At 41.8% G+C, this 15,244-nt stretch overlaps 1 protein-coding gene across 11 annotated transcripts in view; it reads right to left on the bottom strand.

Annotated features, from left to right (window-relative positions):
* PBX1 (PBX homeobox 1) overlaps nucleotides 1-15,244 on the bottom strand; it is a 326,524-nt gene that overhangs the window by 32,992 nt on the left and 278,288 nt on the right. For 4 of the 11 annotated variants that reach the window (XM_003824579.5, XM_063598668.1, XM_034939449.3 and 1 more), the window contains one exon: nucleotides 5,888-6,377. The exons of 3 other annotated variants lie outside the window; for them this stretch is intronic. In XM_003824579.5, coding sequence (XP_003824627.1) covers nucleotides 6,285-6,377 — 93 coding nt within the window. In that variant the 3' untranslated portion in view covers nucleotides 5,888-6,284. Of the gene's footprint in view, nucleotides 1-1,135; nucleotides 6,378-15,244 lie in introns of those variants that run through there. 4 more of the 11 variants (XM_055112159.2, XM_008978250.5, XM_055112157.2 and 1 more) reach the window with 3 other exon arrangements.

Raw genomic sequence — 15,244 nt, forward strand, 5'->3', positions numbered from 1 at the left:
CACTAGGTGGGTGAGTTAGCCCCTAATTTTCCATGCAATTGAAAAAGGAAGTAATCAGAGCCTGCTTGCTCCCGTAAGTATATTCCAATGTTTAGATTTGAAGAGAGAACACGAGTCCTCCATTTTGGCTTCTGGTGACACTCACCAACTCAACATTAGCAGATAGCTGTAAATTTTGGAGGCCAATGGGCACTTAGTTTGTCCATTAATAAAAATGATAATTTGATTCCCATAGGCTGGGGATGCTTTGATCTAGTTTCTATCATTTAGAATTGTGATTGGGATAAGTGATTGTTACCTCAACTTTCAATACATACTCGTCTCATAGAGGATCTGGACAGAGCCTCATAGGAGAGCTACAGCATGAAAATGAGAATGTAATGCATGTGATGGCCCTAGAGTAACATGTCAAAAGGCAGACAAGGAGGTCCATCCCACTCTATGGATGGGAAGATGGTGTTAAAGACTTGGGCACAGACTTAGGTGCGGAGGCCTGGTATTCCAGCTAGAACACTGGGGACACCACACTCTGTAACACATCGAAACCTCAAAGGTCAGGGGTTCAATATGAGTGCAGACTATTGGAAGAGATGCTCCTTTGGGATGGTAGGCATAACAGATGGTAGAGATGCACATCTGTTGGGAGTAACGTCTATCACACTCCTGAGAGCCTACAACTGGGTATTATTTGTAACCTAGATTCCTTCCCCTGAAATATCTCTTGGGAACCACAATTTTTCTTATGACCAGATCACAGCAGACAAAGAGAAGAAAAGGAGAATCACTGGGCAAACAGCCATGACTTAGGAACTTAGAATTTATTATGGAAAATACTCCTGGCATTTCTCTGAACTGGTGCTTGGTGGATGGCTGCCAGTTGCAAGCAGACAAGATGGGGTGCTCTGTCCCTCTGTAATACAGCTATTGTTTACCCACAAATGATCCTTTCTTCCTTCCTTCTTATTTCCTGAGTGAAGAAGGTGGTCCATAAGGTCTCTGCCCCACCACCATAGTATGTAGACCTTTCAGTGATTAGGGCAACAGTTTAAACCATAATCTACACTAATGCAGGCCTAGTTTGGGGAAAGAGAAGTTGCCAGCATGTAAGAAAAGAAATGTGCACAAAATACAAGTATTTTTTTTTTTTTGCAACAAAAGAAACTATTTATTTGGAATATGCATTACCAGTACAAATTAGGAGACTGTAAAACCTACACCGTGTTAGTATCATTAGAGAACACAAAAGTTCAGTTGGAATCAAAAGGGACAGAAGGCTGTGCTCTCACAGAAGCAGAAAAGCTTAAACTTTCAAAACCAAAACAGAGCAGAGCTTTGCAGGTTTATATTCTGAATAATAAGAAAAGGGGAGGGGTAGGGGGAGAATAAAACCAACAACCAAAGGAAAGCATTTCAAATTGAAAATGCCAAAGAAAAGAAGTAATAAGAGAGAAAAGGAGAAAAACATTGAATGTTTTATTTTAACAAAAGAAAAAAAAGTTTACAAAAAATAAAAGATTCCAGGAAGCTTTGAGCTAGGGATTGAAACCATAAAGGTGATGTGAAAAGCTCATCATTATTTTGTTGTGACTTCAAGAGTACAAGTGTTCAGGTAGAAATATTTCCTAAAGCGTTGCTCCACAATTCTGCATTCTTTCTTTACTTTTCTTGCTTAAGTTCTGACCACTTTCTGAACATAATTTGTTGAATAATGGTATTTAAAATGAAAATTTTCCCAGATAATATGGCTTTCTTTTTTCCTCTAATAAAAACATTCCAAATCAAGCCAGTTTTGCAATTTGCTTCAAGCAGCTGCCTAAGTCAGAGGTTACTAAGAGGTGTACTCTGTGAAGTAAACGTAACCTCTTAGCATTAAAACTACAGCATTGAGCCTGGCCCAGTATCTCATTAACTCTTCATCCAAAACCAGGACTCAGCTGGCAGACTGGCCCCAAGGACTTCTTCCTGCATGTAGTTTACTTAACCAATGGTGCCCATCATACCAGCATCTCCTGCGGGACTCTCCTGGAAGAAAAGGCCTCTCTGGTTGGAAGAGGCCTCATGGAATGTAGTTATTAATTAGGGAGAAATAAAACAAAGTACTTGGCTGTGATAATCAGAATCAAAAACAGCAAAAACCTTTCCTGATAGCATAAAAAGTTCCCTTGGACTAAATGTTTTGAATTTTTAAAAGGCTAAAAGGAGAAGTATGTCCCTGATTTTATTTTTCTCAGGGACTGCATGAGTGTCACACTCTCTGGAAATGCAGGTGAGCAACGAGACATCAACATGGGCTTGATCTTTGCTTTTGGCATTAACTGAATTCTGAAGCAAAGTAGAAGAACAAGCCTACTTGTTCTTACTACTCTGCCCAAGTCATCTTTTCACATCACCTTGTATACATATTGAAGAAAAACAGCAAGATCATAATCCTGACAATTAAAAAAAGCCCCCCCAATAAACAAAACCAAAAATAACACAAAACAAAACATTTTTTTTTTGTATTTTTAAGAGCAAGAATAAAGAAAAGAAAAGAATTTATTTCTGGGTCTCAAAGTTAATAAACATAATAATGTGTTAGGTTGTACCTATTATGCTCACTATTCCAACCTTTTTTTTTTTTAGTTTACAAAATGAATTACTGTCACTTTTAAACATTGTGAAACAAGAAATGGATGTGCACAACTCGACACTTTTCTAGCATTCTTGAACTAATTCACAAATGCAAGAAAATAAAAGAAAAATGAGGGAAATGATGAATGTAGGTAGTTTGGTGTTAAAAACTAATGCAGGAATGATGCGCATTGTCACAGAAAGAAGAGGGGAAATTCCCCATCCTGTTTTGCGTGCTATGAGGGTCATTTTTAAAATTTTTATTATAAACACTATTAAATTCAGACCGCTTTTTTGGTTTTTTTTTCTTTATCTGAATATACAAGAACATTCATTATCAAATGTTCATCATCAATACTACAAAGAACGAGACACAAGTCGCAAGAAACAATGGAAAATGTTAATAAAGCTGAAAGAATCGTTGAGTATTTTTTTGTTTTTTTTAAAGTTTTTTTTAAATTTGAGTTTCTGTAGTTTCATCTTTTTTGGTATCGAAGTCAGGTTTTTCTGGGCAGAAAAACAAAAAGCAGGAAAGAGAGAGACAGAGAGAGAAAGATGTGTGAGAAAAGACAACCAGCAAATAAAGAATCACCACCATAGCAAAATAAAACATAAATTGAAAGAAGGTGCCACTTGGCAAATGTACTGCACGGGCGTCAATTCCACGCCAGAGGGAGGAGGAATTAGGGATGAAAAGGAGGAGATAAGGAAGAGTTACAAGGTGGGCAAACCCAGGGTCTAGTATCATTTCTCAGGGGAAATTCGCTGTCGGGGAAAATGGAGCACTCCCACATCTATTAGAAAATGAAGAAATCCTGGGGTGCATCTTGCTATCTGTAGGACTGGCCTCATGTGAATTCCCAGGAAGCTGTGTTTCCAGAGGCATGCTCTTTCCAAACCCATCCTGCTGCTCTCAGTGTTCTCCTGCTTCGCCTAATGTGGACAGATCTCACGGATGCCACGTTGGAAGTCGGAAGTGATAGTGGGCTTGCAGGGGGTGCCGGGGGAGGTGCTGGGTATAGAGAAGACTAAGTGAAATGCTGGTTGGGGAAAATGCTGTGAAAGGTGATCATCAGTGAAAACTACTGCCCGGAGAGAAACTGCCTGTGCAAATGTAGCACTGTTCTGATCTTTTGCATTAACTTAACATGGCAATTATTCAGGCCACATCTGGAGTCACTCTTCTTGTTTCCAAGAGAACCCTTTTGTCTCTCTTTCGTACTTTGCCCTAAGTCAAGCAAATGTGATCCAACCATGTTCTTGTGTGGGTAGTTTCATTATATTCCTGCCACTAAGATGGAGTTCTCCACTGATTCTAATCACTATGAAGTTGTCACAAAAATGCTCCTTCTAGGCATCTGTTCTGATTAGGGCAGAAGTTAGTAGACACAACCTTTCTAGTGCCTTTTAGTCATCAAGGCATAATTTCATTTTGCTAAATACTTAGTTTTTGCATTTCCTTCAAATACACATTCCCTCGAGTTTCTTCAGTGGCATCCCCTGCTCCCCTGAGCACACACAGTGTTTTCTATTCATGACTGTAGTGCCAAGCAGAATTTCCATGTTCTTGCTAGCTGCCCATTCTCACCCCTCAGGGTCTCATACTTCTCCCTGGAAGCCTCCCAAGCAGTCAGTGTGACAGGGACCAAGTATGTACAAGGCAACATATTGGGTTCAAGTGCAAACTAAGGGAACCAGGGCCTGTTTTTCTAGTTTGGAAGTTTTTCTTTATCCTAAGAAACCAGACAGACCAAAACCAAGAAGATCAACAATAACTCTTCTCTTTGTCATCACGGTGATGACATCAAGGTACTGATATTAACCAGAAGTTACAACAAGAAAACCATTTATTGTCCCTAGATGGCATGAACCCATTTATTTCAGGGACATTACTTCCCCTGACTTCGCATTTACAGATTGGATATGAACAAAATCAACTTCTCAGCCTCTCACCAGCCTCTTAGTAAGCCAGGCATAACAGTTCCCGTCTCACAGATGAAGAAAATGAGGCACCAAAATATTTGACCACCTCCCACTTAATCAAGTGATAGAGCTGCCATCTTTATAACTGGTAGGGTTGGCTATGAAGATGGTGAGCTCAGGTGACTTTTGAGAATAGTTTTCATGTACATGCTATTTTCTCATGTATTTTTAGTACACGCTGTGTTCCCAGGGAATAAAAATCACTGTGATGATTTCAATGAAAACATTACCTTCCCTTTCCCCATGATTCTCAGGTCCTCAAATGAAGCTAGCAAAAGTCACATGAGCCACGTTCTTATACAACTCTTTCCTCCAGAGCAATAGGTCAGGACCAAGAACATAGTGTGGTATAACATTTTGGAAAATTAATACAGTGTGCCTAATATAAAACAAAAAATTAAACAGAATCAAGTCCATTAAAGACATTGTAAGTACTGTATGTGGCTCCCTGAGTGCTCCAGAGGTGGTGGGAACAAGAGTAGTTTACACTGGAAACCTGGTCTTCCTCATGATCAGGTCCTGTGTATGCCATTCTGGTAAGTGCACGCTAGTGGGCCTGCAGGTCCTGGAAGCCCCAGACACATACTGCTTCTCTGTGTCAGTGACCTTCACTTAGAGTCACTAATTCCCTCTCTCGGGCTCATAAGGTATAGTGCTACAGTTATTAATGTAGGTAATTGTATATGGCATCTCGGGAAAGTGAAGATGTGAGATGGTACATGTGCCTACATGTGCATGAACGTGTGTGTCTATGAAGGCATAGTTGAGGTTGAAGGGTTTCACGATAAGAACTTTCTATTCCTTGCTGATGCATTCATCACCATGCCTAACTCAGGCCCAGTTTTGCAATAGGTTCTAAATATTGCTTTCTGAGTGCTGAATGGTCTCCAAAGACTGTGCCTCTGAAACTGAGAGCTATTGCTAGCAGGATAAGAAAGCCTGTAGGAATTCTCCACCTGCTGTTCCCGTGTCCTTCCCTGCTGCCTGACTTCCTGCCCGGGAACCAACCTAGTGGAGATGAAACTGAAAAATGTGGCACCTTTAGAATCCCAGCTATGACAGTCCCCAGTGAATAGCTGGGGCTAGGAAGGAAGAGGAGGAAAGTGTTCCAATCAGTACTGTCCCCAGGGAGGAAGAGCAAGAGGAAGCAGGGAGGCCTGGAATGAGTAGGGCAATGTGGCGTATTCCTGCTAAGAGGTAGTGAGAGTAATAAGAGAAACAGAGAAGGATTGCCTGTTAACATAGGGAGTGAGGGATTCGAGTGAGGTAAATTTGGCTCCTCAAACCACCAGCATGAAAACGTACAAACACTTTTATTATTTTCTTTGTAATTTTTTTCCTCTTTAAATTCCTCTAATTGTTGAAAATATCCTTCAGTGATATGAGAGAGGGCGGGGACCCCGGGAGTCTAGGACAGAGGCACAGGGGCAGGGAAGATGACGAAAACCAGGCTGACAGCTGGAGGCAGGGAAGGGTGGCTTCTACCCAGAAAAAAAAGGGAAGAGAGTATAAAGAAGTGTCCAGATTGGCTGAAATAGCATCCCAAAGAAGAGAAGAGAAGGAGACTCTTATTGTGTTTGCTGATTGCTTCGACCTCCAGTCTGACCGCTTCAGCGTTGGGAGAGAAACCCTCCCTCCTGCCCCTGCCCCAACTGGGGCACAGGGTCAGCCGGGATGCGATTGCTGGGAGATCAGTTGGAGGTATCAGAGTGAACACTGCCAGGGCCTTCTGTAGGGGAGGTCACTGATGAAGGGGTAGTAGCATCCTGCCAACCTCCATTAGCCTAGAAGGGAAAAAGGGAGAGAAGTCAGTCCTCTGAGATTGGGTGGCTGTTTTCAGCAGACAATGACAATGAGGCATCTTGTGTAAAGGACCTAGCATAGTGCCTGGCACATGGAGACACTCATCAAATGGGCAACTATAACTGTGGGTGATAATATTGCCCCCACCCTCAAATAAGTTTGGGTCCTCCCAGTGAGCCTCTGGATATGATGTTAATACCTCCCACTAGTATGATGTGTTTATACTTCCCAAAGACTCTGTAATTAAGTCCCAGCCAGCAGTGAAATGACAGCTGTCCTGCAGGTCAAGGGACTCAAGTTTTGGTTCTGGCTCTGGCAACAACTAGCTAATGTCGATGGTAAAGCACCTTCACCTATTTGACCTTAGTCTTCTTTTTTGAAAAATAAGAAGGTTGGCTCAAATGCTTTCTAGAGTTCTTTCTGACTCTGGATGTCCCATGTATTTATGGGATTCCAGGTATTTGTTCTGCACAAGGTTCTATACTAGATGCTCGTGGGTATATAATGATGAGTGAGATGTAGTTCATGTGTTCAAGGAGGGAGATAAGCCCACGAATGAACTTATAAATCAAGGCAGAACCTAATAAATGGTAGAGTCCCATTGCTATGAAGTTTCAAATGAAAACAATATCACATTTTGTTGCAACATCAGGAAATACTTCATAGAGGGAGCACTCTTTGAGGTGAGTTTTGAAAAGTACAGAGGCTAATTCAGGTGACTATAACAGATACAACAATGGTGCCAAGGCCATAAGGACTAGTCTGTGTGAATACATCCAGAGAGGTGGTGAGACGGGAAGGTATAGGCTTGATCAATATTTGGAGATCATTTTACAAGACTCTAGATCCAGGAGCATCCCAACAATAAAACTGTTAAAACTGTTCTAAAAAAATCTGTTTAGTAACCACCCCTTTCAAAAAAATCCCAGCACTAAAATAGTTGAAGAATGCTTTGCTATAGTGGTTAATTCGTGATGCATAATTCAAGATTGCTTATATGTTTTAAAGCATTGAAATATAAGTGTGCTAAAATGCCTTTCCCCCCTTCGATTACTGTGTTCCTTTGTAGTTCATGTTGAACAGATCAGGTCTGAGACATCCCTGGTAAAATGTTTTCTATTGTACTATCCTCTCATTCTCTGAAAAATTTGGGGGAGATGGGGCAGGTATTATTGTTGCTGTTTGGGAGGGAGCACCACTTCAACTCTTGCATACTCCATGGCACCTGGAGAGTGCCTGGCACTTGATAGGTGCTAGAAATGTCCGTTCCCATTTTATTCATCAGAGAGCAGAGGTGCAAGAGAAAAGCAGGTGTCCCGGTTCACGACTGAGAACACAGGCCTTGAGATCTTTGAATTCGGGCTCCATTTTCTCTGCGCTTTTCAACCACTTGGCTTTCTTTATCATTGGCTCACCCAAATGATGCTCCAATTTTCCCAGGAAAGCCAGGCTTTTAATTCAAAGCAGCTCCTACCAGTTACTTCAGCAACAGGGTAGGTTTTGTTCACACCTCACTGAAAAGCAGATCTGGATACCAAGAGGGCATCCTGAGCAATGCCAAGAACACCGCTCCCCAATCTTGGGTCAACAAATAACTGCTCTCAAGTTCCAATCTCCCATCTCCTAACCCAATCAAGTCACTCCTCTCACTCCTTTTCTCTGTTGGAGGACATTTCCCCCTGCTGTTTGTGATAAACAGATTAGACGGAGAACAATAAGGAGGAAAATAATTCTTTCTGTCATAACAGAAAGCTTTTCCAACTTTTGGGGGCAAAGACTCTGTAGTATAACCAGAATCAAGAACAGAATTCATTCAAATTCCTAATGAAAGTCTGCCATAGGGGTGATAATATTGTAGCCTCCCATCCCAACCAGGAATATAGATTCTGGTGCCATTTTAGGCTGACTAAGAATGGCGGACACGTTTATTTTTCCCAAAGAAGATCCTTTAATGTCATTTTTTAAAATAAAAATAAGATATACTTATCGATAATATTTGGGAAATTAGAAAGCATAAAAAACAAAATATACAGCATGCACCCATAATCCTACTACTTGGGGAAAATTATTCAGCTTTGATGACACACATAATTGCTTTGGTATCTGTTTCTCCTACTCATTTTTATATGTGAATGTTTACCAGATAGATATTCAGATAGATAGATAAGTAGACAGACAGGTAGATAGATAGGTAGGTAGGCAGGTAGATAGATAGGTAGGTAGACAGACAGGCAGGCAGGCAGGAGTGTATCTGTAGGGGCAGGAGGTAGGGGTCCTACTTTTTAGAGGAAGCACGTCACACTGGGGAATGCAGCAGGTTCCCGAGATAAGAAAATCTGGATTTCCAAAGCACAAAGATATTTGGAAACAAAGTGTTTCAGGAATAAAAATGACTCAGCAGTACAGACATTTAAGAAAACTTTTTTTTTAAGTTTTTAAGTTTTTAAGTACAATGTCATGAAGTAGAGTAAAATTCTGGTAAAAAAAAAAAAAAAAAAAAAAGAAAGAAAGAAAGAAAGAAAAAAGGCATGTATCTTAGAATCACCCTGGTATAAAATAAGCAGATAAGGAAGCTCTATGAAAGCAGTGAGCGTACATGTCATAGGTCATGGAACAATGGAGTTCTATTACATTGCTCACAAATCACCACTCTATCATTTTAGCCATGACATAATTCCATTAAGATAACAATAAGTGGTGCAAAAAATGAAGCCATTAGTAAAGAAAATTAGTTCTGTGGTGTTTCATTAAGAAGGAATTGACAAGGCATTCTATATTGCCCAGAAGGTTCTGGGAGACTTCTTGAGTCATCCCAGACCTGAAATAACTCAAATAGTAAAAATTTGATCTCTTTTCTTTAAAAAGTTCTGTTTTCTCAGACCAGTGTGTAAGATGTTAGGGGGTACAGAGAACCCACAGATGGGAGAAACAGGAATTATTTCAAGCTGATCTCAAAACCAGCATTATATTATTCTAGTTGACCTAGTGAAGAATATATAAAACCTTCTAGCTAAAAGAAATACATTAAACAAAGCCTCTTTCACTCCCCTTTTCTCCACTCCCCCTCCAACCATAAACATGCACACAGATACATACACACACACACACACACACACACACCCCCTCAGATTTGGTGACCATCCATCCCAGTTTGCCCAGGACTTTCCCATGTTAGTACCTAAAGTCTCAGATCCCAGTAGACCCCAACAGCCTGGGCAAAATGAGACTTTTGGCCACCCTATTCCAGGATATGCCAGCTATGACCTCCCACTTCTCACCAAATTTAGGACATTGTAGCCTATAGGGTTTAAGTTAGAGAAACACAAATACTTTTTAGAAGAAGCATGTCATGCTGGGGAATGTGGAAGAATTCTTTTCTCTAGAGGTACTTTATAGGACGGTATATTATTTGCTGCTGTTACTGCTAAAACCATCATAAGATAGAAACTGCAAGCAAACTCAAGTTAACTGGGTTTCCTGTAAATCACTTCGGCTGCTTCAGCTGTATCATTCTAGCTGTAATGGAAGACGTTCAGAGGCTGCACCGTCTTGGGAAACAGCTGACCTCGCTTACTGCCATGTTAACCCTGGGGAGCAATTCCTTCCCTCTACCTCGACTGTGGGTGAATATTAAGTAGGAAACTCCGCCTTTGTGTGTTTATTTATCTCTGGGCAGAGTGAGAGGAGAGGATGCTTTCATTAACAACTGTGCGGTGGGTGGGGGCGGGGTGGAAAATAAGACTTTTATTTTTATTTTTTTTCTGCACCTCAGCTTCCCCCTCTACTTTCTGATGCAAACAATTCTTTATAATGAACACACCCTTAGAAATGCTAATGTCATAAACCACACGGAGGGGTCACAGGGTGGGAGGTAAAATCTGCAAAACCAAAGGTACCCTTTTAATTGCTAAAAACATTTTAGTGGAAGAGTGTCTACATTTGTACTCAGTTTTATATAGGTAATTCTGTGGCCTGTGATGCAACACCTGGGAAGTGTGACCCAATGTAACTTTTAATTCTACCAGATGAAGCCTAAGCCAGCAGAGCAGGCTCAACCTGGAGCTCACCAAGAGAGAAGCTCATAGAATATAAAACTAAGATAAAATATAGCAGGTTCCCAAGATAAGAAAATCTGGATTTCCAAAACACAAAGATATTTGGAAACAAAGTGTTTCAGGAATAAAAATGACTATTTACTCTATGGTCTACCCTAAAGAATTTGGCATATAATTTGATATACACCAAATTTTGCTAGAACTTCACCTAAAAGGTAATGCAAAACATGCCTGTCTGAGGAGGTAGAGGGAGCTAGCTCTTGAGCCAAGGATGGGGCAATGGCAGATGGGAAAACCCACATGGTTTCTCCTGACAGGACACGTGACACAGAATTGCAACCAAAACCCTGCCTTTTCTCTACCACCCTCCTTGAACCAGAACGGGGACCACAGATAGTTGCTTCTCCCTCCCTGTTGTGGATCCAGTGCTGCTTTTAGCCCTGAGCAGCGGCTGCAGGGCTGAGAACCACCTGCCCCGTCTCCTCTTTTTCCCACTCTTCCTCTGCGATTACCTTAGCAGCACACCGTTGATGCAGAGAATTCATCACCTGATGTGACAGCCCAAGCAAGCCTGGCACTAAGAAACTCTCATTTGCAACCCAGAAATACGCTGAGGTGCCACAAACCGGCTGATGTCAGCACAGAGTGGAGCTAGATCTGCATATGGGCCAGATGCCATTACTAGAGATGCCTTCAGCGTGGGTGAGGAGCTGCACGTGCTCCAGCCCCTCAATCACCCAGTCACTGTTGGGAACGGCCGGGAAGAAAAACAGAGACACGGATGCATCCTCTTTCCCTCTCTATGCAAACACACACAGAGCCACTATATATCAGGGAGACATCAGCTCACACAGTAGAGGTCACATCCTAGATTCATCATTCTTCTATCAAGCTAGAAGAAATATGTCTTCCTGATATGCTTAACACTTTCCCAAGATTACACAGACAGCACTTTGAAAAGATGCTATTGGAAAGCCCCCTTAGGGACGTCAAAAGATTCAAACTTTCCTGGGGAATTTTACAGTGGAAAACAGATCCAGGCCCGGTCTGGGTATTCCTCCAGTCCTATCTCTAGCTGCCACCAGAGCTATCTTTCAAAAGTGTCATTCTGTGCATGTCATCTCCCTGTTGAAATCTTCAATGGCTACCCATTGGCCTCAAGATGAGGTTCAATGTCCTCAGCAGCTCTGCCACAGCCTTGATCTTGCTTACTTCCCCTATCAACACAATTATTTACATTCCCATGAATTTCCCAGGACAGAGCAGCCATCTCATGCCCGCTTCTTTCCCCTTGAATGCCGTGCCCTCACTCCTCCAATTACATCTCACTCACACCTTGGCTGCTTTGTAAGACTGAATTTGAATATCTTTGCACATCCATCTGTCCCCTGGCCATGCTTTTTGTTTCTTCCTCCTGCAGGCCCCCAGTTCTAAGTATGTGCCTCTGTCACAGCACCATGTGCTGCTGTATTGCGTGTGTTCCTTCACATGTCGGTTTCACCTACCCGACCATAAAAGCAAGGGTGTGGAATTTATCTTTTATTCCAAAGTGCCCACCACAGTGCCCGACACATCACCGATTTTGATAAATGTTTCTTGGAGAGGCATAGGACGAAGTAAAGAAACACTTGGTGGCACTGTGACATCCATCCCCCAACATGGGCATGGAGAGACATATGGCATCAGATCCCTGACCTCCATAATTCATTCCAACTATATGTAAATAGCTGTGTACACCTAGAAAATACTCAAAAGACAGAGCAGAAGCACTGCCAAGTTTCTGGGTAACTTTAATCTTCAGGCAGTGAACGTTTCTCTTACTAAACTGGCATCAGGGAGATTTGGTGCTTCATAGCTTATCCCAAACAAGCAATGATAATTAATATTTATACTGTTTTGTTTTGCGTTTAGGGAAAGCAATTGAGAAGGACACTGGAACCTGACAGTTGCAGTGCCACAGCTTAGCACACCATCTTAACAAGGAGTGTTCTCCAGAAAGGCACAAGGAGAAGACAACCCATCCTGCATCTGTATCCCAGTTACCACCCTAAGCACAGTGGGAATTGCAAAAATGCAAAACAGACATAGTCTCCTAATGGCCTGTTGTGTCCTTGAGCCCCTATCTTTTCTCTCTCCGGTGTGAGACCCATATACAGATTCAGCTTCCCTCTTAGGATCTAGGAATGACATTGCCAGATAAAATATGGGATGCCCTGTTACACTGTAATTTTATAAGTATATCCCATGTAGTATTTCCATTTGCTAAATCTGGCAACCCTATATGGCAATAACATGTGCTCTCAGACAGAAGAAATTTTCTTCTGGCCTAGTTTGGTACCACAGGTAACTCAGAATCAATTTTGCCACTTGTCTTACTTGGACATTTTGCATCAGTGTCTTCATATAGGAACTTCTTTCTTGTGGTTGAGACCATCTCTACCAAGCTTATGCCTAGCTTTGCTTAATTTTCTGCTATTTATTACAGTTCCTTAAAGACCGAGAAAGTGACTTGCTCTTGTTATTGGAATACTGCTCACCAACTACTACCTGCCATCATACTTCCCAGAAGCCAATCCTCTGCTTGGATTAACTCATGCTGCTGGCTCTAGGATTCCTGTTTCCATAGTCCTTTGACTGCCAGGGTATCCTCTCTAATTGCCACCTACCACTAGGTTAGCCCCTGGTGGCTTCATATCAATGCCACAACACCAAACCCCTCTCTAGTCTGGCTCCCATCAAGCCTCTTGAATCCTGAGATCTTGTTTATAGGTCTCTATGTTCAGAAAGATTAGCAGTGCAATGCAATCAGCCATTCCTGGTGGAGAATAGAAATCCTTGCTGCAAAGACTTTTGTAGTTTACGCTGCTGCAAACAAATAATAATTTTTCATTGTCAAAGTGAGAATCCTTCCTTTACTGTACGGAGAAGTCAAGTGAGAGGATTTTTTTGCCTTTGCCTGTCTATCTCCTCTGGTCTCTACAAATCCGTGTCATCTTTCAAGGCCCAGCTTGAGAGTCACCTTCTTCTTGTAGGTTTCTTCAAGGCACACATCACCCATGTCTCTAGCCTCTAATACCACTGACTTACTGATCCTTCATTTTGACATTTAAAACTACGTGCAACTTTTATTTATCATTTAAAATCTCCAAGTGAGCACCATATGTTTTTGGCTGTAATCACTTAGTTTTTAATTACGTAAATACGTATTCAGTGCCCACTTGTGCTACATACTGGGCATACAGTGGTTGATAAAATAAGTTAAAAAAATCTTATTCTGCTCTCAAGGAGTTTACTGTTTTGCAGGAAATTGACATTTGCTATATTATCAAAATAATGTATACAGATTCTAGATGGCAGTAAGTGCTAGGAGACAGTACAAAAGAGGGACCTCACTTGGGCTTACGGAAAATCAGCCTGAAGGTGAACAGAAAACAGACAAGCCAAGAGTGGGGCAAAGGGAAGCCTTTCCAGAGTCTCCAAGGGACTCAAAGCAGGCCAGAAAGAATGGAACAGGGGAGAACAGTGTAAGTGAAGCAAGACAGGACCGGAGAGGAGAGGACTTAGCCATGCCCAGACTTGCAGGCTACATGAAGCGCTTTGATATTTATCCTCAGTGAGATGGTAAATCATTCAACAACAAGCCATTACAGGACTAGGCTCATGTTTGACACAGCAGCTGCTCAATTAAGCACTTGACTGAATGGATGGAGAAATGATGGCTTTGAAGCCTTCCCTTGGTGTCTCGTTCCTGTGAATACTGGATGGCTTGGCTGCAGGTGCCCAGCATAACTGCACAGTTATAGGTCCATCTCTTGCTCTGGATCACAAATACACAGTGGTACACAAATCTAGTGTGAACTCTTACTCCTACTTCTCAGGAGAGAAAACTAGATCTCAGAACCCAGGATTTGCCAGACTTAGTACCCACTGCCTGCTACTGCTTTTTGGACATTTCAATTTTCAAAAGACGGGGCTGTGGGACAATGTGTGGGCTCCACATGCAGAGCACAGCTACTTTGGATGCTCACGGCTAAAGGCAGGTGACTTGTGCTCTTCAGTTCACCTTTGGGAATCCCTATGTTGTTTATTAAGATGCTAGAACATATGAATCACAAGACTGGCCTCAGAAAAGTCCGAGGATTCTAATATCTCCTGCTACTAAGCAACAATCCACCTCATCAAACTTGGTTTTGAACAAGACAAGCTCTGCTCCTGCAGGGCTATGCTTCTGAGGCTGGACCATGGGCAGCACCATCTTGCCAGTGAATATGGCTTAACGTACACTGGCAAGGCAGAGTTCTGGTCTAAGACCTAAGAGTAAGATGGTATATCTGATCCATGTTCACATGGTATGAAAACAAACTCTCTTGTTACAAGTTACTACCTTGAATTTTATCTTGCATGCACCCTAACTGCTAAGGGGTGCTCAGTCACCAACTGGAAGATTCCATCAACTGTAGCACCATCATAGTGTGCCCTCCTGCCAACATCCTAATGCCACATTATTAAAGTGCGCTTGTATAATACATCAACTCTGAGATCAAGATCTACTCTGGCTCCTTCTTAGCTTTATTCTTTTCTAATGAATCTGTTGCGAAGATCCAGGATTAATAATGCCATATAAGGGATCTGAGACACGGGGTGGTTTTAGCTGAGCCTCTCCATAACTCACACAGTATAGGAGATGGTGTGCATTTCCAGGTTTTGGGTTGAGTTGCTTTTCCATTTCTGTTAAAAGTACAAATAGGACAGTTACACATAACGTGTTCATGTCTTACAGACTGTAAGGTCCT

This window comes from Pan paniscus, chromosome 1 (assembly GCF_029289425.2).
Source record: "Pan paniscus chromosome 1, NHGRI_mPanPan1-v2.0_pri, whole genome shotgun sequence".
Classification (NCBI taxonomy): domain Eukaryota; kingdom Metazoa; phylum Chordata; class Mammalia; order Primates; family Hominidae; genus Pan; species Pan paniscus.